The 27,173-nt window shown below is 47.1% G+C and overlaps 1 protein-coding gene across 3 annotated transcripts in view; it reads left to right on the top strand.

Annotated features, from left to right (window-relative positions):
* The window catches only part of DENND2A (DENN domain containing 2A), a 106,112-nt gene extending 82,793 nt beyond the window's left edge, over positions 1 to 23,319 (top strand). For all 3 annotated transcript variants that reach the window (XM_053254744.1, XM_053254743.1, XM_053254742.1), the window contains 8 exons: positions 363 to 503; positions 965 to 1,113; positions 12,465 to 12,642; positions 15,601 to 15,642; positions 17,108 to 17,225; positions 18,972 to 19,208; positions 21,069 to 21,155; positions 22,355 to 23,319. In XM_053254744.1, coding sequence (XP_053110719.1) covers positions 363 to 503; positions 965 to 1,113; positions 12,465 to 12,642; positions 15,601 to 15,642; positions 17,108 to 17,225; positions 18,972 to 19,208; positions 21,069 to 21,155; positions 22,355 to 22,386 — 984 coding nt within the window. In that variant the 3' untranslated portion in view covers positions 22,387 to 23,319. The remainder of the gene's footprint in view (positions 1 to 362; positions 504 to 964; positions 1,114 to 12,464; positions 12,643 to 15,600; positions 15,643 to 17,107; positions 17,226 to 18,971; positions 19,209 to 21,068; positions 21,156 to 22,354) is intronic.
* The last annotated feature ends 3,854 nt before the right edge of the window (positions 23,320 to 27,173 follow it).

Genomic DNA, 27,173 nt, shown 5'->3' with positions numbered 1-27,173 from the left:
TGAAAGTCACTCTTTGAAAGGGTCCAATTGGTCCCAAAGAGCTGCTCCGATGCCAGCAACAGGGAGCACCTTGCTGCCCAACTGGTGTCCCGGTGTCCCAGTAATCTTCTGCCTGAGGCAACTGCCTCACCTCGCCTCATGAAAGGCCCGCCCCTGGTTCCTTATGTTTAGATACCTTGAGATTATTCCGCAGAAGCACCTTTCCAGCTTACTGGTTATATGCACTGGGGAAACTGGAAAAAATGAATGGAAGTCCCAGAAAGAGGAGGGGGCAGGAACAAAAGTAGGAAAACATTTGTGTCTTCTGTAAAATATCCTCTATTGTCTTCTTACCTCTACTTCTTTCTTTCTTTACTTCTTAGATCTTAGATGAAGTGGAAAAAAGACGTGGGATTTCCCCTGCCTTGGTGCAGCCCCTCATGAGGAGCGTCATGGAAGCTCCTTTTCCAGCTTTGGGCCGAACCATCACCATCAAGAACTTTCTGCCTGGTTCTGGAACCGAAGTAAGATCTGAACTGGAATGGGAGGGTGAAGTGATTGGCAAAGAAAGTAAATTTAACACAATAAAATGAAGGTGATCTCCGAAGCACATCTGTACATGTGCGAGATTTTAGGCTGTTGATTCCACCATGGTGCCTTGTCTGAGACCATCAACGTACAGAAGACCCTCGTTTTTCGTAGGTTCTCCTTTAACAGTTTCAGCTATTCATGGTGAAGCTGTGTATACCTAGTTTCTATTATCATGGGGGCACAAATGCCAAAATCCCGATAATGGAAACCCTGCGATTACAGTTGCAGCAATGGGGTTAGGTTCCTTAGTAAGAAACGATGGGGTTAGGTTCCTCAGTACTCAGTAGGTTGTCAAGGTTTCAATTATCTCAGGTTTCGGCATTCACAGTGGTAGCCCAGAACTTAACTCCTACAAAAAACAAGGACCTCTTGTATTCTTTATCTTTTCTTTCAGGTAATAGAGTTGCGTCGACCCCTTGACTCACGGCTCGAACACGTTGACTTTGAGTCCCTGTTTTCCTCTCTCAGCATCCGGCACTTAAGCAGAATCTTTGCTTCCCTACTGCTGGAGAGAAGGGTCATATTTATAGCAGACAAACTCAGGTACTTGTCTTTGCTGCTTATCTCTTTGCCTTCTCCCGGGGACAAAATTTACTATCAAGCTCAGCTGGATCCCTTTATGACTTTGGTTCACTAATTCTCATTGCTCATTTTCCTAGTTAATAGTCAAAGAAAGCCCAAATGTTAGAACAGCAGCTATGTTCATTTTCTTTGTACATACAGAGAGAAATGAAGCTAACAGAGTACCTCTGAAGCTAAAATGGCCTGCAACTTTTGTGTGGCTGCTAATGCCCGTCTTTCAGCTCCTGCTCTAGCTGGGGTGAATTTTCCACATACATTGCACCTGTCACTTGATAGCTGGAATGTGTGAGATGGCTAGAACAGATCATGTTCTCTATGAGTGCTTTTCACATTCCTTGCAGAGGAGGCAGCTGGCAACTTTGTTGTGTGGAGGGGATTATAATGGAGGGGTTATAGCCCCATATTAACTCCACATGGAATAGTGACAGACCCCATCCCAGGTGATGGTGGGAGGGCAAAGCCTCAACCGTACAAGAGGCCCATGCGAACTTGCCCCCAGAATTTCACCTAAAGAGAATTTAAAATCACAACACTTGTTCTGGTGCTCCATACAGAAGTGGTGCACCTTTTGGGGATCTATAGGTCCCACATGGAATGTCCCACATGGGAGGGCCCCTTCTGTCTCTTGGCTTAAAACATTTGGTGCACAAAATACGTGACACATCCTCTCCCTTTTATTTTATTTTATTTTATTTTATTTTATTTTATTTTATTTTATTTTATTTTATTTTATTTTATTTTACGGGCTTTCCATACAATGGTGTTTTACTTTGCTTTTTCTTGTCATTGAATGGTTTCTCATCACATTTTTTTTTAGTCCTTACATTACAATATTTTTGTATCCGAGGAAGTGTTTTCATTCTTTGGAAACCGCGTTCCTTCTATACAAACGCACACCCCAGATGTATGTATCCTGTACGTGAAATCACAGAATGCTTGAGCTGGAAGGGACCTTGGAGGTCTTTTGGTCCAGCCTTCTGCTCAGGGTGAGAAACTGCTGCAGCATCCATGAGAGATGGCTGTCCAGCCTCTACTTGAAAAGCTCTAGAGAGGGAGAGCCCACCGCTGCATGAGGCAGGCTGTTCCAGTGTCAAACAGCTCTTACAGTTGGGAAATCCTATCTAATGTCTAGTCTAGCCTAAATCGGCTTCTGTGCAATTTCAATCCATGGGTTCTCCTCCTGCAACAGAGAACAAGCCCACTCTTCTTCCTGTGTGACAGTCCTTCAGCCTGGTAACCTCTAGGCTTGAGTACTGCAATGCGCTCTATGTGGGGCTGCTTTAGTATGTCGTTTGGAAACTTTAGTTGGTTCAAAATGAAGCGTCTAGATTGGTCTCTGGGGTGTGCCTGTTTTAAAGCAATTGCATTGGCTACCAGTAGCTTTCTGGGCAAAATACAAAGTGTTGGTGATTGCCTTGGAAGCCCAAACGGCTTAGGAATGGGTTACCTAGGAAAGTGCGTTCTTCTGCATGATCCCCACTGTACATTGAGATCATCAAGAGAGGTCTGTCTCCATATGCTGCTGGCTTGTCTGGCAGTGATTCAGGAGCAGGCCTTCTCCATAGTCGCTCCTAGGCTATGGAATGCACTCCCTATAGACATTCGTGGTTTAACATCTTTGCCAGCCTTCAAAAGAGCCCTTAAGACACATTTTTTCAGCCAGGCTTTTAGTAATCTCTGAATGTTTAAAATTCTAAATTGCTGTTTTTAACATTTTGTTTTGTTTTTCTTATGTTTATTTTTGTGAACTGCCTAGAGCAGGGCTGCTCGACTTTGGCCCTCCTGCAGATGTTGTCCTACAATCCCCATAATCTCTGGCTATTGGCCACTGTGGCTGGGGATTTATTTATTTATTTATTTATTTATTTATTTGATTTCTATACCGCCCTTCCAAAAATAGCTCAGGGCAGTTTACACAGAGAAATAATAAATAAATAAGATAAGATGGATCCCTGTCCCCAAAGGGCTCACAATCTAAAAAGAAATATAAGATAGACACCAGCAACAGTCACTGGAGGTACTGTGCTGGGAGTGGATAGGGCCAGTTACTCTCCCCTGCTAAATAAAGAGAATCGCCACGTTAAAAGGTGCCTCCTTGCCAAGTTAGCAGGCGTTAGCAGGGAGTTGTAGTCCAAAAACAGCTGGGCAGGCCTGTTGAGCAGGCCTGGCCTAGAGCTTTTGGAGTCAGATGGTATATATATTAAATTAATAATAATAATAATTTGAAGATGGTTATCATCTCCCTCCTTAGTCTTCTCTTTTCCAAGCTAAACATACCCATCTCCTTCAACCATTCATCACAGGACTTGGTTTCCAGAACCCTCACCATCTTGACTGATATGCATGCACATACCATCAGATTTGGGGAAGAAAAGGTCAAAGGGCCTCTTCCCATTACACATAGACAGCGTTTTGCATCATTTATCACTGGAGTGTCACTTACTGGTGTATTACATAATGATCAAAGCATGCTTGCACTGTGCAATGAGTACTTGTGTGGAAAGGACTTGGCTTATGGGGCTTTGACTAGCTTAAGTGGTTTTTGAAAAGGATTAGACAGATTCATGGAGGAGAGATCTATCAGCAGCTATTAGGCATGATAGCTAATGGAATCTTTATGTGCAGAAGTAGCTGGCATTCCCCTAAGGACCAGAATCCAGGGATAAAGTCATCCCTGGAGATAAGTCATCCCCTGGCTGGTGAATTTTCAGAGTCATCTAGCTGGCCATTGCTGGAAAATTCTCAACTCTGTTGTCCCTGGACTTGATAAAGCAGTGCAATTCTTAATGTTCTTATCCGCTAGCTTCAATGCCCCTAGTTTTTGCTGAAGAGTGATTTAAAACAAAGCTTTTTCCGCCCACACCTTGCAAAAAAGAGGCCCAGGTCTCTAAGATTTTCTGCAGCTGGTGCCTGGCATGTGGCCATCTCTTAAACACTTGAGGATTGACAGAATGGAGTTCTCTCCCTCAGCCAGCAAAGGCAAAGCTTAACAGATGAGTAATGATGCTTATGAGCACGAGATGAGATCAGATTTCATCAGCCTATGGTACTCTTGAGCTGTCTGTTTTCACATTTCCCAGTAAGTCTTCTATATCCAAGGGATGGAGGAAAGAAAGGGAAAACTGTGGAAGCCTCTGCCATAAGGAAACTCAAAATGTGATTAATCCGGCAAGGTTGTAAAGGTGGACAAGAGCAAGCCTCAGCCTCAGGCAAGCTATGAGAAGAACAGAACAGAGATTGGCAGGGGATATCTTTTATATTGTATCTGATCTGGAATCCTAAGAACTTGCTTTCAAAATTTGGAACAATATTTATCTTTCTAGTCCTCATGGATGAAGGTGGGAAATGTGTGTTTTGGATTGTAACCAGTGTTCCCCTGTTACAGGGAATCCCAAATGTCGACTACAATTCCCAGCATCCCCAGTCAAAGGCCACTGCAGGTGGGGATGCTGGGAGTTGCAGTCAACAATATCTGGGATTCCCTGTTACAGGTAACACTGGTTGTAACTCCACTATGATATAGAATGATGACTATGAATCGTGGCTTTAAAATAATTTAAAATAAATAAAAATTGAAAAAGTATTTATTGGGTAACATCCAAACCAAGTCATGACCAACTTGTCTCATTGAATTCAGTGGTGTTAGTCATGACTAACTGGATCTTGCCCACTAGGTTTCATATCCAAAATCATGTTCCCTTCAGATGCAAAGCATGTGTTCTACCATTGAGCTATGGGACTGCCCTGCTCAGATCCCTCTGCTGTAAAGAGAATGCCCTATATTTTTGGAAGAAAAATGCCTGTCAGACCTTTGCTTGAAAACCTGTAAGACAGGGCTTCTCAAACTTGGATCCCAAGGACCATTGTGTCTGGGGATTATGGGAATTGTAGTCCAATAGCATCTGGAGATGGCGCATTTGAGAACCCCTGCTCTAAGACTATTATTTCTTAGCCAGTATGGTATAGGGCAGGGCTCCACAACTTCGGATGTTGGACTATGGCTCCTATAATTCCTGTTAGGATGTGTGTTCGAAAAATAGCTGGAGAGCCAAAGTTGTACAGCCCTGTTGTAAGGGCTAGAGTGTGGGACTGTGATTCCATTCAGCTATGAGTCTCATTGGGTGACCTTGGGGTCATCCAACCTAACCAACCTGCTGGCAGGTTAAAGGGGAAGGAAACTAGTTATGTCACTCCTTGGAAGTGGAATAAAATAATCCACAAATATTGGGTCAAGGCAGGACCGACTATGAGTACCCTAGGTCTGCAACTAATATAGGAAAGGTTTATTCTATACTTGTTTGACTGACCTGGATCCTATTGCACTGCTGTTGATCCTTGGCTGATCTGTGCTTTTCTCAGAAACTGAGATATGGGAAAGCATTTCCCAATTTATGTTTTTAGTTGCAGGAGTGAATTGAGGGAGCACTGCTTGGAGTTAACACACAAAATGGAAAACAGTTCTGAGATTAGTATCTAAGCTTTAGGGATGTGCAAAACTTTTCAATGCTGAAACATTGTGACTTTTAAATAAAGGGCCTGTTTTGGGCTTGGAACAAAACAACCCCGTTTCAATTTGAAATGTTTCAACATTTTGAGTGCCATTTTGGAGGCCCGTTTTCCCCTTGCTGATTGGTTTTCTGACTCTGGCTTCTAATTGGATTATGATCTCCTTGCTTCTTGGTTGGCTTGTTATCATACAAATAATAACTATTCTTTTGTGGGTTGGTGGTAGGTAACATCCATCATGCCCTACCACCCATTTTAGGGTCCCTAGGATTTACCCATGGGGAACAATGGGGTGTTTCAAATTTCCCCATTGTTCCCTATGGCCGAAACACTTGAAACATTTCAAGGTTTGTTTCTTCAAAACAACCAGGTCGGCCACTGTTTTGACAAAACATATTGGCCAGCTGTGTTTTGTTTCAAGCTTGAAACAAAACTCAAAATCAGTTTTCATTGTTGAGGGGGGAAAGGCAACATTTGCTGTGATGGCAGCATCTAGCTCTAATCCCTAACTCATCTTATCCCTAACTCTGGTAGTGCGGCTAGATGAGTTCTCATCATGAGGCCATGCAGATTGGTGGGCTTCATTCTGCATATAGAACTGAACACGAACCATATAATGCTGTATGTAGTACACCTCTCTGGGCTCCTTGGAGGAAGAGCGGGATATAAATATAAAAAATAAAAATAAATAAAATAAAAATAAGCAAAGACTAGGTGGTGACATAAATTTCTTCCATTGGGAATAGGTTGCACTGGAATGGGTATGCCCTGGGAAAATTGATTTCCCTAGGTAAGAGGTAAAATGTTGCACCTCTGATAGGTCTTTCAGTCAATATTTGATTTTTTAAAACATGCATATGCCCAGCTTTGCTGTTTAAAAACACCCAAACCAGTACCAGCTTAAAAACCAGTACCAGTTTAAAACAAACAGTACCAGCAAAACAATCAAAAGAAAGAACCCATTGAAATGTTGGGTTTGTCCCGGGATCGGGCTTACAAGGTGTTAAATGATATATATTTGGGGAAGAGGGAATTGTTTTACATTTTTTGAAGGAAGGAAAGAAATTAAATCCTCTCTCTGGCACATTTCTCATTTTATTTTACTGAAAAGAAACAAAAAAGAAGAGAAAAAGAAGCTAAGGCAGCTGTCTGAGGTTGCTCAAGGGTTTGGAATGCTAGAAGCAATCCAGCAGAGGGTATTTCATGAACACGTATACTGTGTATAGGTGAAGAAAAAAGGAGTAAGGCAAATAGTGTGGATCAAGCTGGTCTGCAGTTAATCACATGGATGCCATCCCTACACACCATGTGAATTGCATATAAAGGGGTGTGTGTGTGTGTGTGTGTGTGTGTGTGTGTGTGTGTGTGAGATTCATTAAAGTTTATTTAATTGCTACAAAAACCTGCAATCTGTTTCTAAGGCAGAGAGTCTCTTGCCAAAAGCTGTGTGAGTTGTGAAGTATGCCTTGGCCAAGCCCAGACCAAATTTTCATACACATACAGGAAGCAAAGTACATTTGTTGTGTTCTTTCCCTCTTATCCTTTCTGTAAAGATCTGTCCTTCCAAACTTTGCCAATGGAAAATGAAAGAATTCTTATTCTCCCCCAACTAAGCATAGCAACGAGAGTAAACATTACTTTTCACCTCAGGAAAATGACTTTTTAAAAAACCCCAATCTATTAAATTAATCTTTTTGTTAGAGTTGCTTAGACCAGGCCTGTCATTGTATGGAAGGATTCCAGCGATCCATGACAGAAATAGATTGCAGAGGCCAAGGTGGTTTTTTTAAAAATGATTTGTTTCTAAGTAAAAGTGTCAAATTGATAAATAGGGAGAGGAAGGAAATGTCCTCAATATGCCTTGCTCTGGAACTATCCCAGGAAGTCAACTGAATCATTAAGGTTTTGTGTACTTTATTTTTTTTTTTTTTTAATGCAGCAAACCCACCTTTCTCCAGTGGAACCAGTCTGCTAACTTTCCTATACAAAACACAGTGAAGATTAAAAAAAGATAAAACTACAAAATAGCATCACATCATGACCATTTTATTATAGACATTGGCTGACATTCAGACTAATGCAGTGTTGATGCTATGAAAGGTGGGAGTGATTTTTGCTGATCTCCCCTTCCCTCTGAAGCACATTGTGCCTTCTAAAAAATATGTCTCTGAGAATCGAGTGACCCTCAAGGACATATTTTCAGGAGGCTTAGCACACTTCAGAGGGAAGGAGAGATCAGTAAAAACCACTCATTACCTGTAGCACCAGTACTGTGTTAGTTTGGATGTCAAACATGATCTTCAAAGCTGGACTGAATTGTTAAAATACTTTTTTCAAAAGAAAGGCTTACAACTAGGGATGTGCACAAACCAATTTGGCGCCTCCTCAGGGAAGAGCCGAACCAACCTGAGTGCTGGCATTCGAACCAGTTCGGTGGGGCAGGGAACGCTCCCCTTAAAAAGCAGGTAAGCAGGGCTTATCCGCTGCCCCGCCGCTTTTCCGGCCGTGGCGCCCGCTCTGCACAAGGCCACGTGCAACTGCAGCGCTGTTCCCTGCCGCCGGTGTGCGGCATTGGCACACTCATGGCTGCCACGCATGCCGTGCATGCATGGTGGCCATGTGCATGGTCATCAGCACCATGCTGACTACACAAATGGCCACCATGCATGTGCAGCAGCCAGGTGCATGCCTATGCCACACACAGGCTGCAGGGAATCGCGCCGCAGCCGTGCGTAGCCTTTTGGAGAGCAGATGCTGCGGCCGGAAAAAACAGTGGGGCGGCGGACGAGCAGATAAGGAGCTGCTGACCTGCTTTTTAAGGGAACTGCTCCGCACCCCGCCTGCGGCTGCCTGAGCCATTCCTGCACATCCCTCTTTACAACAGATTCCGCAGACATGTACTATTAGGATCTCAGAAGGCTTTCTTAGAGAGGAAACAGTGCATTACTAAATCCCTGTTTCAAAGGATGGTGCTTTTTTATTACCTGAATTTTCAGCCCTGAGGACTAGAAACTTGTAATGAGCTTGTAATGGGAACTTAACAACCCCAACCTTAAGAGACCACATTCCTTCCTGCATAGCTTACATATAACAGCGCTCTTTTTATATCAGCAAATATCCTTTCCTTCTCCCTTGTCCAACTGCAAACATTGTCGCTGCTTCTGGCTTTGTGTGTGTGTGTGTGCGCGCACACATGCACACGTCTTCCCCATCCTGTTCTGTGTAAATTCCCCCATGGTGCTTAACTCAAGCCAGCTGCGAGTGGTTTCCCGACCACATGATTCCAGTAGGCTGCACTATATAGCTGTCTCTCCCCTCCCGCTTCCATTCAAAGTCTGGCTAATAATACTCAGGGATGTATTCCATTTAGTCACACATAAGACTACCCAGACACTCAGAGGAGTTTTGCCACCTTGCAGCTGATGAGTTACCCGGTGCCTTGCCAGCCTCCGCATTCTTCTGTTATTCCAAAAGTGAATGCTCTCTGATGAAACCGTTGAGAATCTCAAATGGAAGGAGATTTTTAGGAACATAGGAAACTGCATTATACTGAGTCAGACCATTGGTCTATCTAGCTCAGTATTGTCTTCACAGACTGGCAGCGGCTTCTCCAAGGTTGCAGGCAGGAATCTCTCTCAGCCCTATCTTGGAGAAGCCAGGGAGGGAACTTGAATCCTTCTGCTCTTCCCAGAGCGGCTTCATCCCCTGAGGGGAATATCTTGCAGTGCTCACACTTCTAGTCTCCCATTCATATGCAACCAGGGCAGACCCTGCTTAGCTATGAGGACAAGTCATGCTTGCTACGACAAGTCCAGCTCTCCTCTGAGGAGAGGAGAGGAGAGCTGGTCTTATTTTTCTCCTTTAATCTATTGGCTATGTTTGAATGAAAGCTTCCATGCCTGGTAAGCCAATCTACTGATGAGCATTGATTAGGACCAAGCAAGAGGAGATGCCAGGAGATGTGTGATCAGATATGGACCCCCCACCCCGCAAGGTGGGGACACAGCCAGGAATCTGAGAGGAAACAGTTAAACACTCTTTCCTCCTCCTCTTCCTCCTGCTCCTCTTGCTGATGCAATCAGATCAAATTTGTAGCCCCACATGGATGAATTTCAGTTTGTAGAAAAGGGGGATGGATCGTGCATCTCGCAACATCTTGTCTAGTTTATCACCCACCCACCCCCGGTGATCCTTTGCCCATCCTCAAAAGTTCCTTTTTCATCTTTTAAATGTGTACTTGTATTTTTAGGTTTGGTAGCAACTCTACTCCTTAATTATGGTTGTTGAGGGTGCCCCAGAAATGGGTGGCTGGCACCAGGGGGTGGAGCCAGGTGGGCCTTGCCACTGTCTCGCAGAGAACGGAGCACCTTGGAGTCTTGGGGAGAGGAGCATTTTCTTCTGAAAGCTGCCTCTATGGAATTGCCCCTCCCCAGAGTCATGCAAGGTAGGGAGGGGGAGGTGTCGCCCTGCTTTCGTCCTTACACTTGTCACCCCCTAACTCTCCGTATTGCAGGCTGTAGGGAGGGCCTATTGCCACCTACTTAAGAAGCGGAATCCCTCCTTTACTGATCTTACAGGCTCCTCCGTTGAGGTAAACTGGAGGTGTTTAGAAGGGTAGGTTTGGTGCTGGGACACCAGTGGCTTTTTGCCCACAGGTCCACAAATCATGAAACAAGCCTTGCTTTCCCACATCAGCTTCCCAAGTGACAGTAGTTCTTCCAAACCAAGGAGCTAGCAGGAGCAGTCCCTGCTAACTGAGCAAGGAGGCATAGTTTAAAGTGGTGAGTCTTTTACATTTATGTATTTTTTAAATTTATTATTACATTTATAAGCAAGGCTTATTTATTATTATTACATTTGGCAGGGAGAGAGCAACTGGCCCTATCCAACCCTAGCACAGCATCCCTCCTGTGGCTGTCCTGGTGTCTGCCTTACATTTCTTTTAGACTGTGAGCCCTTTGGGGACAGGGAGCCATCTTATTTATTTATTAGAAGAACTTTAAGAACTTGGGTTGAAAAATGGTATATAGATATCCGTAGTTGTAAAACACAAAGTACCTCGACGTTTATTGCTGTCTTTTTTGTAATGGGGGTGTTGAACTTTCAGTACTGGTTTTTCACGTCACAGTTGCTGTGCTGTCCATGCTGATCCTGCTACTCCATTTGAATTAGCAGTGATTAGGACTGGCACATTTCCCATGTGAATGGTTGGTGATGGGTAGGCTGACTCATTAGGCCTCTCACTCAAGAAAGCACTAGGATAACTGAGGATCAGCTGATTCCCGGAAGCATCCTCCATCTGTATGTCCTCTGCTTGGTTTCTTCCTTCCTCTGTTCCTGTTGTGTCTTCCCATCCTTGGTTGACTTCAGCACAGGGATCTGCTTGGGTTTTCTAGATAATTGCTTAGCTAGCAGGAAAAATAGAGTGGTGTTGGGATTGTTCCATGCCTTGCCATACTTGAAGGGCAGCAGCGTGAAAGTTGAGACTCTCCGTTAATCCCTTGACTCCAGGCTCATGCCTATGTGAGCCCTGTGATACGGTTTTGAGAAATCCCTGGTATACCCTGCAGCCACTGGAATGGATGACAAACATTGTTATTAAGCGTTATTGCATGATTCTACTGTGCTGCAGGGATGGGGAGGAGAGAACAGTGTTCTCTGTAAACCGTGCCTAAAATGTAATGTGCATACGCCAAAGAGAAAAATTCTGAGCTTGCAATAAACCGTGCAAGGTAAATTTGCGGAAGATAAACAAATCCGATTGCAAAGGTTGCAGATTCTGCAATATTTTTGCAAGTTATATCAGGCTTCATTAATAAGGAAGAAAGTAACTGTGAGCTACAGAGATTGTGGGGATGGCGGTGTTTGTGTGCACGCACGTGCACACACATTTGTGGCAAGGAAAGTAACCAGATTGGGAAGCTCTGGTGCAGAGAACAGCCTCCTGAATTCCTCACCCATTCCCATCTTCATGCTATTGAAAGTCTTGCCCAAATACCTCTTCAGTTTATGGATATTCAGTAGCCACTGCTTATTTCCAGTTCTGCTCTCCAAAGCTATGTAGGCCAGGGGTTCACAGCCTTGGATCCCCAAATGATGTTGAACCACATCATGGGAGCTGTAGTTCAGCAACATCTAGGGACCCAATATTGGGAACTTGATTTCTCTCTAAACCAGGGCTGCACAACTTCGGACCTTCAGCTGTTTATGGACTACAGCTCTCACAATCCCTAGCCACAGTGGCCATTAGGTGCTTTCCAGATTAGCCGCTCAACAGTGGCAAAATACTTCCATTCAGGCAAATTGCATTCAAAACGTAAATAGCAAAGCGCCCAGCAGGGGGAGCAGTCTCGTAAAAACTAACAACCTGAAAAAACAACAACTTTTTTACACTGGACATACAACATTTTATCAATAAATCGCAGCAATCAAATCCGAAACAGGCATCAGAAATGTGAACGGCACCCTGCTGTCCGTGTAGGGACTGCGGCATCACAACACAGGAAGTGTGGAAGCACACTTCAGAGATACACCGTGACCCCTTTGTAGGATATAATCTGGAAAGTGACCTAGTCAGGGTATATGCAAATTGTAGGCCAACATCTGCAGAAGGGCCAAAGTGGTGCAGCCCTGCTTTAAACTGTGTTTTTGGGGGGAAGCCAGGCACTGCTCTGGGTTAAAATCTGGCCAGGGACCATTATGGTAGACATTGAGGTCAACCGGTTTCACTTCAGCTAAGTATTCTGTGTGCCTGTCCCAAAAGGCCTCTGAGTTTCAGAATGACTCTTGTGTATTTTGACTTTCAGCACCTTGTCGAAATGTTGCCATGCCATGGTGGCGCTTCTTTACCCCTTCACATGGCAGCACACCTACATCCCTGTGCTTCCTCCTTCCATGATTGACATTGTATGTTCGCCAACTCCCTTTCTGATTGGCCTGCTCTCCAGTTCGCTGTCCCGCCTCAAGGAACTGCCAGTGGAAGAGGTGAGACCAGACTATGAGAAGGCAAGAGCAGCCCAATGGATAAATTGTTGGACCCCAGAGATCTGAGTTCAAGTCCCACGTGGACAAGTGATACTGGGCACCTCAGGGTCTTAGTAACATAATAGCACTAGCATGCTTCCAGGCCATGCCTTTCCCATAATCAGACCATCCACCAAAGCACTGGAAGAGGGGAGTACCTTTTTTAACCACAGGTATTTGTTAGCATGATGGTAAGCATTATTTGAGCTATACAAGGGTCACAACTGCTGCTAGTCCGTGTGGACTAGCAGCAATTAGCACAGGGCCTGTCCCCCTGAATGTGTGAATTGTGGACACTGATTCAGATATTGAGCCCTTGTATAACAATGCTAGTTATGATAGACCTGGAAGGCTGCAGAGTCCTTACTTTCCCCCCAAACAATCCCTGCTGGGAGTGCTAACTGTGCTCCCACATGACCTCATCTCCAGAGGCCAGGACAATGCATCCCGGCCTCCAGGTATCCCACAATGCACCATGTGCCAAGCATAGTACATTGGGAGATCCCCAGGAAGAGGAGAGCTAGTCTTGTGGTAGCAAGCATGACTTGTCCCCTTAGCTAAGCAGGGTCTGCCCTGGTTGCATATGAATGGGAGACTTGATGTAAGATATTCCCCTCAGGGGATGGAGCCGCTCTGGGAAGAGCATCTAGGTTCCAAGTTCCCTCCCTGGCATTTCCAAGATAGGGCTGAGAGAGATTCCTGCCTGAAACCTTGGAGAAGCCGCTGCCAGTCTGTGTAGACAATACTGAGCTAGATAGACCAATGAGCTGACTCAGTATGTGGCAGCTTCCTATGTTCCCACAGGAAACGGGCGCTCTAGGCACTCATCTCTGTGTCTCCTTGGGCCGAATGTAACCTGAGGAGACACACGATCCCAGAAGCTGGGTTAATGGCACACTGGCACCATTAACCCAGGCTAAAAGCCGGGCTGGGCGGTGCTCTCCCCCACCAGGATTGGGCCTGATCCTAGCAGTTCTCATATGCACCCTGACCTATGCTGGGCTTCCCTAGCCTGGGTTAGGTTGCATGTGAAAACAGCCTCAAGGTCTATCACCGGTTACTATTCTTGATAGCTAGAGGCTACATCCAGGTTCAGAGGCATGAGGCCTCTGAATACCAGTTCTAGGGGAACAACAGCAAGAGAGACGGCATGCACTCACTTCTTGCCTGAGGGCTTCCCAGAGACATCTGGTGGGCCATTGTGGGAAACAAGAAGCTGGACTAGATAGGCCTTGGGCCTGATCTAGCAGGGCTCTTCTTCTGTTCTTAACATTGCAGGCCAGTTTTGGAAGTGGTACAGAACCATGGTTCACTCCTGGTTCCATATGACATTTCCAATCCTCAGGAGCATATGCTTCCTGCTTACCTGCCCTTGCAAGCCTTCCAGGAATGCTACTTCCAAGTTAGAAAGAAACCAAGATCAGTCATTACCTCGATCTGAGTGAACAATCTGAGTTTATTCTAATCAAATTTGAAATAAACCAAGATCTGGGATCCACTTCGAACCTTGGGTTCAGATCTAGGTTTATTTCAAGCAGTTTGGTTAGAATAAACCAAGAGTGGTTGGTTCAGATGTCACAACTGATCTTGGTTTATTCTAAAGTAAATTGGGAGCAAAATCCTTTGAAGACTCACATGGGCAAGGGAGAGCGGAATGCACACTTCCCAAGACTTGGGGATGTCACATGGAATCAAGCTTAATTATGGTTCCGCATGGTGTCTGAGCCAGCCTTACATCTGGAAGTGTCCTTACTCATTTTGATAGGCAGAGGTCTCTTTATATCATCTTGATGCAGAGATTCTCAAATTTTGATCCCATATGTTCTTGGACTATAATTCCCATCATCTCTAGCCACAATGGCCAAAGGGATGATGGGAGCTGTAGTCCAACTGGGGAACCAAACCAAGTTTGAGAACACTAGTGTCTTAGTGTTCTTGCACAACTTCCACTTGTTTCAGTGGCAGGGTTTGTGCAGGAGAACTTCCTGTAGGTTCTGCCCCATCTTCGAGGAGGATGGTGGCATTTGGATTTTCTCCCTCAGGCAACCAAATATTTTCCTTAAAAATCACATGAGTGCTCTTCCAAATTAGGCACTGCCAATTCACTTCCCTCACAGTTTGTGTGAAACTCTGAGGCTGTTTTCACACGCCGCAGACTGGGCTTGGCTGCATGTGAGAACCGCCGGGATCGTGACCAATCCCAGCGGCGCTTCACTGGTAAGCCTCCCGGTGTGCAGGGCCATCTGCTTTTAGCCAGCACTGCAGCAGTGACAGGCGCCTGCCCATTACTGCAGGTACCCCCACAATGCACCACACACATGTGTGGTGCATGATGGGATTTCCCGGGGCCAGGACGATGCATCCTGGCCCCCGGCCCTCCGCACTGCCAGGGACAGCACATGTCCATCTGGGCTGGTGATCTGTGTGCCCAGTACGGACCCAACGATGGTCTGCGGGGGAGGTAAGCTTCAGCAGCCTTCCTCCCTGGGCACCCTCAAGCCCTCCTCACGGCTTGTAAGAAAGGCCTCTCTGTTTGATGCGTATTTTTAAGAGAGAAGGAGGGAAAACAGCAAGCAGTTATCTTCCATTTATTCCTTTCCTGCTGTGTGGAAGAACTCTTTGCTTTCTCAGAAGATGGAAAACATCTTTGAAAGAAGGGGAAGTTTGTGCAAGAGGGCCGGGAGGAATGCCTTCCTTGTGCTTAAGCTGTCATTCTGTGGTTTGTGGTGAAGGACATAAAACCGCCCTGGGATTGGGCACTGTTTCATATCTCTCTGTGGGACTGGGTGAGGCAAGGAAGGGCCTTTCCCCCTGAGCACTGCAGTCTTTTTTGTTTTCTAGAAGAAGGCCACAACATTCCCACTAACGTTCCTCTTCCTCTCTCTCTCTCTCTTTCTTTGTGTGTTTTGTCTCAAACAGGTCCTAGTGGTTGACCTTGTTAATAACCGGTTCCTCAGACAGGTAAGAAGAACTTGCTTTCAGTCTTGTTTTTCTCATTATGGAAAGATGAGGAATTCTGCTTTGCTGAAGGACGCCATTCAATCATTGACCTTGCTTAGAGGCAGGGTTTGTTGCTAGAAGCTCAGGTCAGGTGATGAAGAAACAAAGGCTGGAGGCAGACAATGAGGTCGTTCCTACGACCAGCCTTTTGTGGGTAGGAGAGGGTTAATCCAGGTATAGAGGCTTGCCTGGAGCTACAGGAACCTCTCCTGCCCAGCACTTGCCTAACTGGGTAGCCTAGCTTTTGTACCCAGTCTTTAACCAAAGTAGGACAGAAACCTCCGGCTGTCCTACCTTAGCATCTGATTGTATGCACTTTGTATTTCACCCAGAAACATATTGAGCCAGGTCTCGCGATCCGTGAAACCCAGTTTGGGGTAGTGAGCAGGGAGAGTAGGCTAAGCCCGCTCTCCCCACTCACGAGCGGAGAGGGAGCCCTGAGCGGCCGGAGCGGCCGCCCACACGATTGCCGGCTCCATAACAGAGCCAGTGGGGGCTGGGGAGAACGGGGGCCGCGCAGCCCCCGCAAGCCCCAGTATGCCCTGCGCAAGCGCACGGGGCATACTGGGGAGAACCCCGGAGACGGGAGGTGGCTTTTCTCCTCCCCTCCGGGGCTCTACTCATGAGTAGGTGCGGCGCAAAGCCTTGCCGCGGCTACTCATGATACTAAAAATCAGGTTTGCGGAGCGCTCGCTCTGCAAACCTGGTTTTTGACCAGGGGTTCTCGAGCGGGTTACCCGCTCTAGAACCACCGGGCTCACAGCCGAGCCCGGTGGGTCTTACGATTAACAAAAATCGGGCTAGGCTCTCCTACAATTTTTGTTAATTGTGAGAATAGCCCCATTGGCAGCTAAAGCATTTCTTTTAAAACCGGTATTATGTGGTCCCTGGGGTAGATGGAGGAAGATGGAGCAACGGTCTGACTCTCTCTAAGGAGGCTTTGTGTGTAATGCCTATGATAAAGCTTAAAGGGGGCTTAGACAAATTCATGGAGAACTGGTCTATCTGTGGCTACTAGTCTTGATGGCTATAGGCTCCCTCCCACCTCAGAGGCAGGATACCTCTGAATACCAGTTGCAGGGGAGCAACAGCAGCAGAGAGGCATATGCCCTTGCCTGTGGGCTTCCCAGAGGCATCTGGTGGGCCACTGTGGGAAACTGGATCCTGGACTAGAAAGGCCTTGGGCCTGATCCAGCAATGATGTTCTTCTTTGTGATGGCATCACTGCAAGCTTCCACTATGGCTGGTGGTGCTATGAATCACCCTCCATGCAGCATCTCCATCCCCATCGAACATCTATCTAGGCCCTTCACTGGAGCGAAAAGCAGATCCTTAAAACAAGCACAGGCTTTCCCACAGCACGGCCCCCGAGTGTGCTATATTCAATCTCCTATGTTATTATGGATGTTTTACACTCTTTTTAAAGATGGAAGATGAAGATTCAATTTTGCCTCGGAAGCTGCAAGGGGCACTGGAGCACATCCTGGAGCAGAGGAATGAGCTGGCCAGTGACAAGGAGGAGGGTGCTCCTAATGGCAAGCAAGGTAAGGCTTTAAAACTTGTCATCTTCTTGTTCACCAAGCAAGCAGGTTTTCCTCGCACTGTCTACCAGTTCAGAGCACTGGCAGCTAGTGAGAAATCTCAGTTAACCCAGGGGTTCTCAAACTTGGGTTCCCAGATGTTGTTGGATTACGACTCCCATCATCCCCAGCAGTGTTCCCTCTAATGGGGATTCCCAGATGATGTTGACTACAATTCCCAGAATCTCCAAGCAAAAGCCATTGCAGCTTGGGATTCTGGGAGTTGTAGTTAGCAACATCTGGGAATCCCTGTTAGAGAGAACACTGATCCCCAATAACAATGGCCAAAGGCTTGCTTAATGCTTCTGGGGACTCAGGTTCAAGGACCCCTAGATTAAAGGGCTGATATGATGAATTCACATGTTTTTCACAGGGAATTCACACCTCAAGGTGAGAAATTCTTATTTCCCTGTACCTGCTTGCTTGTTCTTATAAACCAGTAATTCTCAGACTGTGGCAAAAGAGAACTGCTGGTGTGCTGAATCCTTGGGCATCATCACATTCTGCAGCAGTGAAACCTATAAAATGCTTATGCATTTTATGAAGAAGTATTTTCTTTGGTCTGCCTTGCTCCTACTCCTCATCCATTTAAGTTGGTGAACCTTAGTTTTAGTACTACAAGAAAGGGAGAGAGAAAATACCTCTCTCGAAGGCTACTGCGTCATACATAATTTTATAAATATTTTGTTACAATTGTCTCCTTAGTTACCTTTTGTTTGTTTTTTAAAGTTCTTTTTAGCTTTTCCTTGTGGCACAGGTGTACCAACCACTGATCATCTTGGGTGCCATTTCTGCACTTTTTTCAGCTCTACCATACTCTTTTTGGAATGGGACATCCGGAATTGAACCCAACATTTAAAACATTGCATCTGAGTAATGCTAACCATGGTTAAACAAGCCCAGATTTGTGAGTGGCTGTGTAGGGCTGACAACGCTAGTGTTAGCTGAGTGGTTGGCGATAGAGACAAACTTCATGCTATACTCTAAGCTCTTTTAAGTGGCTACTGATTGGCTCTTGGTTGACTACATCCATCCTCCATCTCAGATTGATAGAGTGGTACAAATAAACCCTAATCAGGCATTGAGGGCCTTCACACAACCAAAAACTGTGTTCTACCCGGGTTTTGAGCTGTGTGTGCTCCTAATTTTCGGTTGTGTGGAAGCAAGGTGGGAGGAAAACCTGGGTAGAAGTGATTGTGTGGATACAAGATAGGAGGAAAAGCTGCCCAGGTTGTCCTCCCACCTTGCTTCCGCACAACCACAACCAAAACCAAAAACAACCAAAAACACAGCTCCCAAACCCAGGTAGAACACAGTTTTTGATTGTGTGAGTGGCCTCATTATGTTGTACATGTGTACAGATGTCTGTACACTTGTACATGTTTTTGTGTGATTGACTGTCTGTGCATCCACTTCAAAAGTGAATCTCAGGGTACAGGCCCCCTCCAACACAAGGTACTACTATACATGTGTTGAATATAATGCCTGAATAACTGTTCGTGCATACAGACTTGTACCAGGATACACTGTACACAAATGGTACATTCATTAAACATAACATGTGGATAGGACTATAAAGACACCAGTAAAGTAACATTATGGAATTAGAAAGAAGCAGTAAAACCATGACTACTGCTAACAGGTTTTTCTCCCCTCTGCTGGTTTTTCCCTCTTCTCTTTCTTTTTCTCTCTCCCACGATGCCTCCCCAGAGTCCAGTCCCTTGAACGAAGTGGTGTCAGAAGCGTTTGTCCGCTTCTTTGTGGAGATTGTGGGGCACTACTCCCTCTTCATGACGCCCGAGAGGGACGAGAGGACCCTGCAACGGGAGGCCTTCCGGAAGTCGGTCTCTTCCAAGAGCCTCCGGCGGTTCCTGGAGGTCTTCATGGAGACTCAGATGTTTGGGGGTTTCATTCAGGAACGAGAGTTGCGCAAACAAGGAGCTAAAGGTTAGTGACCTCTCCTGCTAGGAGGAGGCTAGTAAAACGGGAGATATTTGATGAATTCAGCAGGATTTTTGTGATAGGCTGAGAGACTGGAACTGTTCCAGACTTTGCAGACTTGTCCCATGGTCTTCATTAAGTAGTATATCTGCTTGTGGTTTCTCTGGTTACCAACTTCCTACTTTATTTCTTTGCATTTGCTTTCTGCCCTTCCCCCAGGGGGCTCAAGGCAACATCAGTGGGATTGGGCTGAAAGATAGCAGCTGGCAACCATGCTAACATTACACATGCTGAAAAACACTTTGTGCATGCAATGGTGGGGGGAGGACAATTTTTGACCATCTCCTCTTCCCTCTGCAGGTCTCTGTGCTTCCCTCAAATATATCCCTGAAGGTTGTGGGACCCTCAGGGAGATATTTTCAGGAGGCACATGGGCACAGAGGGAAGGGAGGAATTGTCTGGGAAGGAGAGCTGGTCTTATGGTAGCAAGCATGAATTGTCCCCTTTGCTAAGCAGGGTCCACCCTGGTTTATATCTGAATGGGAGACATGTTTGAGCACTGTAAGGTATTCCTTTCGGAATGGAGCCGCTCTGGGAAGGGTATCTAGGTTCTAAGTTCCTTCCCTGGCATCTCCAAGACAGGGCTTAGAGGGGCAACCTTGGAGAAGCCACTGCCAATCTGTGTAGACCAGGGATTCTCAATGTTGGGTCCCCAGATGTTATTGGACTTCAACTCCCATAATCCCCCAGCCCCAGTGGCTTTTGGTCCAGTAACATCTGAGGACCCAACTTTGAGAATCCCTGGTGTAGACAATACTGAGTTAGATGGACCAATGGTTTGACTTCGTATAAGGCAGCTTCCTATGTTCCTATATAAAAAATTACCCGTCCCCGATTCTGCACGTGCAACATTTCTTGCCAGCAGCAACTGTGCACTGCTGCACAAGTCCAACTCAACTTTACTCCTTCCCTTCTCTTGGCCTAGGAGAGTCCTTGTTGCAGGCCTGCATTAAGAGCCCTGCCAGGAAGCTGTATAAAACCATGTTAGGAAACCAGTTAAGATGCAAGCACCATGGGAAGCTTGAATCCTATAGGCAAGGGTAAACAGACAGCACAGTAGGCTTGTTCACACGACTGTCAGCAAGGTAGGGGAAGCGCCCAGTCTAGGTAGCAGGGCTGGGTTCGCTCCCGATTTTGGGTCGTGTGCTTGGAAACAGCAAGGTAAGGCGGCAGGAAGAATGATTGTGTGCAAGGCAACCGCTGGGCAAGATGAGTACATTCTATCTAGATTCCATCCCCAGCTTTTTACCGAAGTAGGAGGCAAAGCCGTCCTACCCAGCCGCCACTGCACACGAATCATTCTCCCTGCTTCCTTCCTTCCTGTTTGGAAGCACACGACCGAAAATCGGGAGCATGCCCGGCTCTCTTACCCAGGCTGGGCACTTCTCCTACCTTGCCAGCAGTCATGTAAACAAGCCTAGTGTGAGCCAGCCCAGGATGCCCCCTGCAACAGCAGGTTGAGACAGGTGTTTTAAGAAATTTTTAAGGTGTTTGATCAGACAGGTGCATCTGATCAAGCTTCCCAGGAAGGTTCCATGATCAAGAGGTCTCTTGACATCTTTGCCTTGGCTGCTTGAAGCATCTAAATCAGGGATTCTCAAACTTGGGTCCTCAGGTGTTATTGGACTTCAACTCCCATAATCCCCAGCCTCAGTGGCCTTTGGTTGGGGATTATGGGAGTTGAAGTCCAATAACACCTGAGGACCCAAGTTTGAGAATCCCTGATCTAAATGCTATGCAGCTGGAACTAACAAGCTACTGCTGGCCAATCTTTTGTTTGCTTGTTTGTTTTTTCCTGCTTGGTAGGCCTTTTTGAGGTACGTGCCCAGGAGTACCTGGAGACCCTCCCCAGTGGAGAGCAGAGTGGCGTCAATAAATTCCTGAAAGGATTAGGTAAGAGATCTGAGTAGCCACTGTCGCTGTGAGTGGTGGCCGTGTTGGTTTTGAAAAGTGCTTTTATATTCCATCAAGTGCTCGGAAGTCAACATGGGAAGAGCACTTTATGTCCTTATTGGTAATATATTGGCCAGAATACCACTGGCCTATATAGAATACCACTGGTATTCTACACATCAACAGAAAAGAAAGACAAGTCCCAGCCCCAAGGAACTCACAAATTAAATGTAAACTATGATAGGAGGGGAGACAACAGAGGGAGAGATGGAATGGGATAGGCAAAGCTACAAACACAAGAAAATACACTGAGGTTGTTCTCACGACCAACCCTGGTAAGGTAGTACTAGCCCCTGGGATCGCTCCCAATACCAGCACACCTCCGCCAGGTAGCCCGGGTTTTGTACCTGGGCTAAAAGTGAGGAAGGGGTGTGTGCACATGCCCTCCTACATCACCAGCTGGTTGTGTGGACAATACAGCCTCTATGACATCATAGAGGCTGCCGGAGGAAGGAGTGGTGCATTGTGGGATTCCTGGTGGCCACAGTGGTGATCATGTGGGCATGCAAGCGACGCAGCAATGGTCCTGCCTTCTCCCTAGTCCCAGCAAATATGATCGTGTGAACGATCTTACTGTGGGGCTGTTCTCATTACCCAAAACAGGGTTGGAGGAGCACTCCCGATCAGTGGCTGTGTGTTTGCAAAGATCAAGGTAGGAGGAGGGGAGAGTCATAGTGTGGGAGCCGAGAGCTGGGTGGGAAGGGTTTTCATCCACCCCTGATAAAATGCTGGGGACAGAATGTGGGGTGGCCACACCCATCCTACCTGGTTCCCACGCAATCTCTCCCCGCTCCTTCTGCCTTGAACTTTCCACCAACTGGGAGCGTGCATGGCTCTACCGCCCTCCCACCCTGTTTAAGGTCATGGGAACAGCCCTTCTGCCCAAGATGTAACCTGATGTGATATCTGAACTGGCCTGACTATCCTCAGCCCACCCCCCAGCATGGTTAAGGAGGCCTGGATGATAAATCAGTGGCTCTTGTAATTACTGGGCAATGGCGGAAGAAAAACATGGTTGGAGCACAATTGTCTGTCTGAAAAGGCCCTTCATCGCATACTACCTATGATCTCTCCGTTTTCCTTCCTGTAAATATGTGATCTCTCCCTCCCTCCCACCTATCCCCATCAATCCTCTCCAGGTAACAGGATGAAATTTCTCCATAAGAAATAAAAGCTCAGAGTGCCACTGCTGCGAAGGAGAAGGAATTTCGATTACAGTTCAGCAGACGCAAAATGGACCAAGTCTTTCATTTTACCAATTCCCACTCGCCTGCTCCAACAGAGGGGAAAGCCCAACCCAGGAGGCAGGATGTCCAGGATTTACACTTTTGTGAAAAGCTGGCCTGTGGGGACAAAGATGCCGCCAGGACAGGTCTCGGGGTGTCTACAAAGAACATGCACTGGACCCAGCACTCTCGGAGCGCTTTGCAGACTCCACCGTGGTCTTTACTTCTTAGCTATTACACGTTTTTCTAAATGTTGTTTTTTATTTATATTGGGGTTAGGAAGACTATTAGCCAATGACACTTGCCTGTGCCCCTCTCTCAAGCAGCAGCAGGGACGTACAGGATGGAGGCTGCGTTAATCTGTACTATAAGGTCATGATACTGAAGCAACAGAGAAAGGGGACAGGCAGAGAGCTCTGTGACTGGATAACGTGGGGACATTTGGGGCATGCGGAGATGGCCTGGGAGAGGTTCCAAAGAAGGGATGGGGATGGAGCTCAGTCACGGAACCTCTGCTTTGCATGCTGGAGGTCCCCGGTTCAAGCCCTGGCTTCTCCAGGTAAGGCTGGGAATTGCTCTTATTTGGAATCCTGGATTGCTACTGGCAGTCAGTGTAGACAATATCAAGTTAGATAGACCAATGGTCTGACTCAGTAGATGGCAGCTTCCTATGTTCATAAGTGATGGGTGGAGGAGGGTGAGGTGTGGAAACCACTGAAGCTGCTGGGAATTTGCTAACCAACCAAGCAACCACTATGGGATGGAAGATGGATGCCCCTCCTAGAATTTGGAGGACATGCATGCGCCCTTCCTTGGACTTAGCTGAAAGTTGGATGTGATGTAATTAAAAGTGAGTGATATTAAAAAAAAACAAAACACGTGTTTGGTCATTGGTATACGTTAAAAGTAAGTGATTTGTGCGTTTGTTAAGAATAGACTCAAGCCCTACTCACATGCTATGTTCAACACTCCTAGAATGAGTGTATAGAATGCACAGGTACACTTCTGTACACAGCTACAATGATTCACACATTATTTATTTATTTATTTAGCATATTTTGTGCCACGTGGTATGTAAATCTCTAGGTGGTGTACAAAATTTAAAATAATATTTAAGAACATAAGAACAGCCCTGCTGGATCAGGCCCAGGGCCATCTAGTCCAGCATCCTGTTTCACGGAGTGGCCCGCCAGATACCTCTGGGGAGCCCACAGGAAAGAGGTAGGTGCATGCCCACTCTCCTGCTGTTGCTCCCCTGCAACCGGGAGGAGAGCCTACCTTTCCTCCTTCTTGGTTTACCTTCTAACTGATAACTGAGCTATTCTTGTAGTTTTAAATAATTTCCATGCTTTCTGGAGTGATTTGACATTCCCTTTCAGCTTCCTTTTTACCAGTTCCCTAATTTTTGAGAAGTTTCCTCTTCTGAAGTGCACCACATCTGTGGACTTCCTTGATGATTCTCCACTTGCATATATGCTGAATTGGGTCACACTATGGTCACTGCTACCCAATGGTTCTGAAACACTGAAATCTCGCACCAGATCCTGGGCACCACTCAGGATTAAGTCCAAGGTCACCATCCCTCTGGTTGGTTCCACGACTAACTGTTCTAAGGCACAGTCATTTAGCATGTCTAGAAATTTGGCCTCTCATGAGCTGAATGTGAATTTACCCAGTCTGTGTGTGGGTAGTTGAAGTCAACACAGATCAAAATAGATGTAAAAGTCCACACAGAATAAAATAATGGCACTCGGGCCGGCGGCGGCGGCACTCTCGGGTGGTGCGGCAGCGGCGGGGCGGGGGTGGCCCAGCCGGACAGCACGGGTGGTGGTGGCGGCCGGCCCGGCCGCGGTGGGACTCAGCCAGAGACTGGGGCAGGTGTGGGGGGAGAGGTAGCTGGCCCCAAAGAGCACACAGATGCTCTGTGTGGGGGTCGGCTAGTTTTATTTATTCCTTCATTCATTTTATTTTATTTGACATACTTCTATACCGCCCAAAACTTGTGTCTCTGGGCAGTTTGCAACAAAATAAAAACAAGGTTAATTAATTAATTAATTAATTAATTAAAGCAATTGCATTGGCTACCAATAGGTTTCTGGGCAAAATATAAAGTGCTGGTGATTACCTTTACAGCCCTAAATGGCTTAGGATTGGGTTACCTAGGAGAGCGCCTACTTCTGCACATTGAGATCATCAAGAGAGACCCTTCTCCATATGCCTTCGGGAGTGGGCTCTCTCCGTAGTTGCTCCTAGGCTGTGGAATGTGCTCCCTATAGGCATCCGGGGTTTTACATCTTTGCCAGCCTTCAAAAGAGCCCTTAAGACACACTTTTTTCAGCCAGGTTTTTAGTACTCTCGGAATGTTTTAAATTTTTTAAATTACTGATTTTAACAGTTTGTTTTTCTTGTGTGTATTTTTGTGAACTGCCTAGCCCTAGAACCTTTGGAGTCAGGCAGTATATACATTTAGTAAATAAATAAATAAAGATGATCAGGCTCCTGGAGCACCTTCCTTAAGAGGTAAGGCTACAGCATCTGGGGCTTTTTAATCTGGAAAAGAGGCGACTACCGGGAGACATGCTAGAGGTGTATAACAATATGCATGGAGTAGAGAAAGTGGATTGTGGGTTTTTTTCTCCCTCTCTCACAACACTACAACCAAGGGCCATCCCATGAAACTGATGGCCAGGAAATTTAGGACCAACTGGGACGTACATTTGTACTTATGCACAGAAGTATCTATATTGTTATTTCTCCTGGGTGTGCCTTCGAATGTGTGTCCTGGCCGCCCAGTTGATTGGCTGGGTGGCGGAGGCCCTGATTGGCTGGCGCACCCAGGAGAATTGGCCAGCGGCAGGCCAGGCCGCAGTGGCGGTGGCGGCTGGCCCAGCCACAGAGGTGAGGCGAGGTGAGGGGGCGGGCCCAACCGCAGCGGCGGCACTCGGCCTGGCAGCCTGGGCCCGTGCCTGCCCGGAGACTGGAGCTGAAGGTGGTGGGGGGGGAGAGAGGTAGCCAGCCCGAAGAGGCCAGCTGCAGAGGCTGGCAAACGGCGGGCTACGGAGGCGGCACTTGAGCCGGTAGCAGGCCAGGCCACGGAGGCGCTGGGCCCGGCCGCGGAGGCAGCTCTCAGCCAGATGGCGGGCCCGGCCACCAAGGCCAGGCGCCCGTGGGAGGGAACAGGGTGGCGGGACTTTCCTGTTCGCCGCCCGGGAGGAGCAGTGGTGGTGGGGCCCTCTTTGGCCACCCGCCCGCCACCCGGTAAGGAGAGTAAAATGGGGAGGGGGAGGGCAAGAGAGCGGGGGGAGGGGAGGGCAAGAGCGTGGGGGAGGGGAAGGAGGGCAAGAGAGTGTAGGCAGGGGGAGGGGGAGAGCGTGGGGCGGAGGGGAGGGGAGGGGAGGGCAAGAGAGCGTGGGGGAGGGGGAGGGCAAGTGAGAGGGGGGTAGGGAGGGCAAGAGAGTGGGGGAGGGGAAAGGAGAGAGTGGGGGAGGGCAAGAGAGAGTGGGGCAGGAGGGAAGGCAAGAGAGAGGGGGCAGGGGGGAGAGGGGGAGGGCCGGAGAGAGGGGCAGGGGGGAGAGGGGGAGGGCCGGAGAGAGGAGCAGGGGGAGGGGGAGGGTGGGCAGGAGAGACTGGGGCAGGAGGGTGAGAGAGAGGGGTGGGAGGGGAGAGAGGGCAAGAGGGGCAAGAGTGTGAGACAGAGGGGAGGGAGAGTGGGGCAGGAGGGAAGGGGGAACAGCCGGCCCCAAAGAGCATACAGATGCTCTGGGCGGGTTGGCTAGTACCATCCATAATTACTCTATGGAATTCTCTGCCATGGAATGTGGTGAGCTTTAGCTTGAATGGTTTTTAAAGGGGCTTGAACAAATTCATGCTGTCAATAGCTACTAGTCTGGTGGTTATAGGCCACCTCCAGCCTCAGAGGCAAGATGCCTCTCAATACCAGTTTTATTTATTTATTTATCGAATTTGTATACTGCCCCAAACTTTCGTGTCTGGGTAACAATAACATAAAACTAGTTAAAAAATATACAAAAACTTTAAAACAATTTAACAATTTAAAAATAACCAGAAATTAAAACCCCAAAATATTTGGAAGCTGAGAAAGCCTGGGCAAAAAGATGGGTTTTCAGGTGTTTTTTGAAAATTGCCAGAGATGGGGAGGATTGTATCTCAGCAGGGAGCGCATTCCACAATCTCGGTGTAGCCACCAAACGAGTTGGCGGTAACTGGAGACGGACCTCCTCAGATGACCTCAATGGGCGGTGGGGCTCATAACGAAGAAGACGCTCTCTTAAATACCCAGGGCCTAAGCCATTTAGGGCTTTTTAACTAGCACTTTGTATTTTGTCTGGAAACCTATTGGCGGCCAGTGTAACTCCATCAGTAAAGGAGTAACATGGTCTCTCCGAGATGACCTAGAGACCAACCTGGCTGCTGCATTCGGAACCAACTGAAGTTTCTGGACTATGTACGAAGGCAGCCCCACGTAGAGCACATTACAAAAGTCAAGTCTGGAGGTTACCAACAGATGTACCACTGTTCTGAGGTGCTCGTTTTGAGGTTGCAGGGGAACAACAGCAGCAGAGAGGGCATACCCTCACTTCTTGCCTGTGGGCTTCTCGGAGGCATCTCATAGGCCACTGTGTGAAACAGGATGCTAGACTGGATGGGCCTCAGGTCGATCCAGCAGGGCTGTTCTTATGTAGAGTGTACTGACCTCTTCACTGTACAACAT

This window comes from Hemicordylus capensis, chromosome 5, assembly GCF_027244095.1.
Source record: "Hemicordylus capensis ecotype Gifberg chromosome 5, rHemCap1.1.pri, whole genome shotgun sequence".
NCBI lineage: Eukaryota > Metazoa > Chordata > Lepidosauria > Squamata > Cordylidae > Hemicordylus > Hemicordylus capensis.
This window is presented reverse-complemented; position numbering and strand designations above follow the sequence as displayed.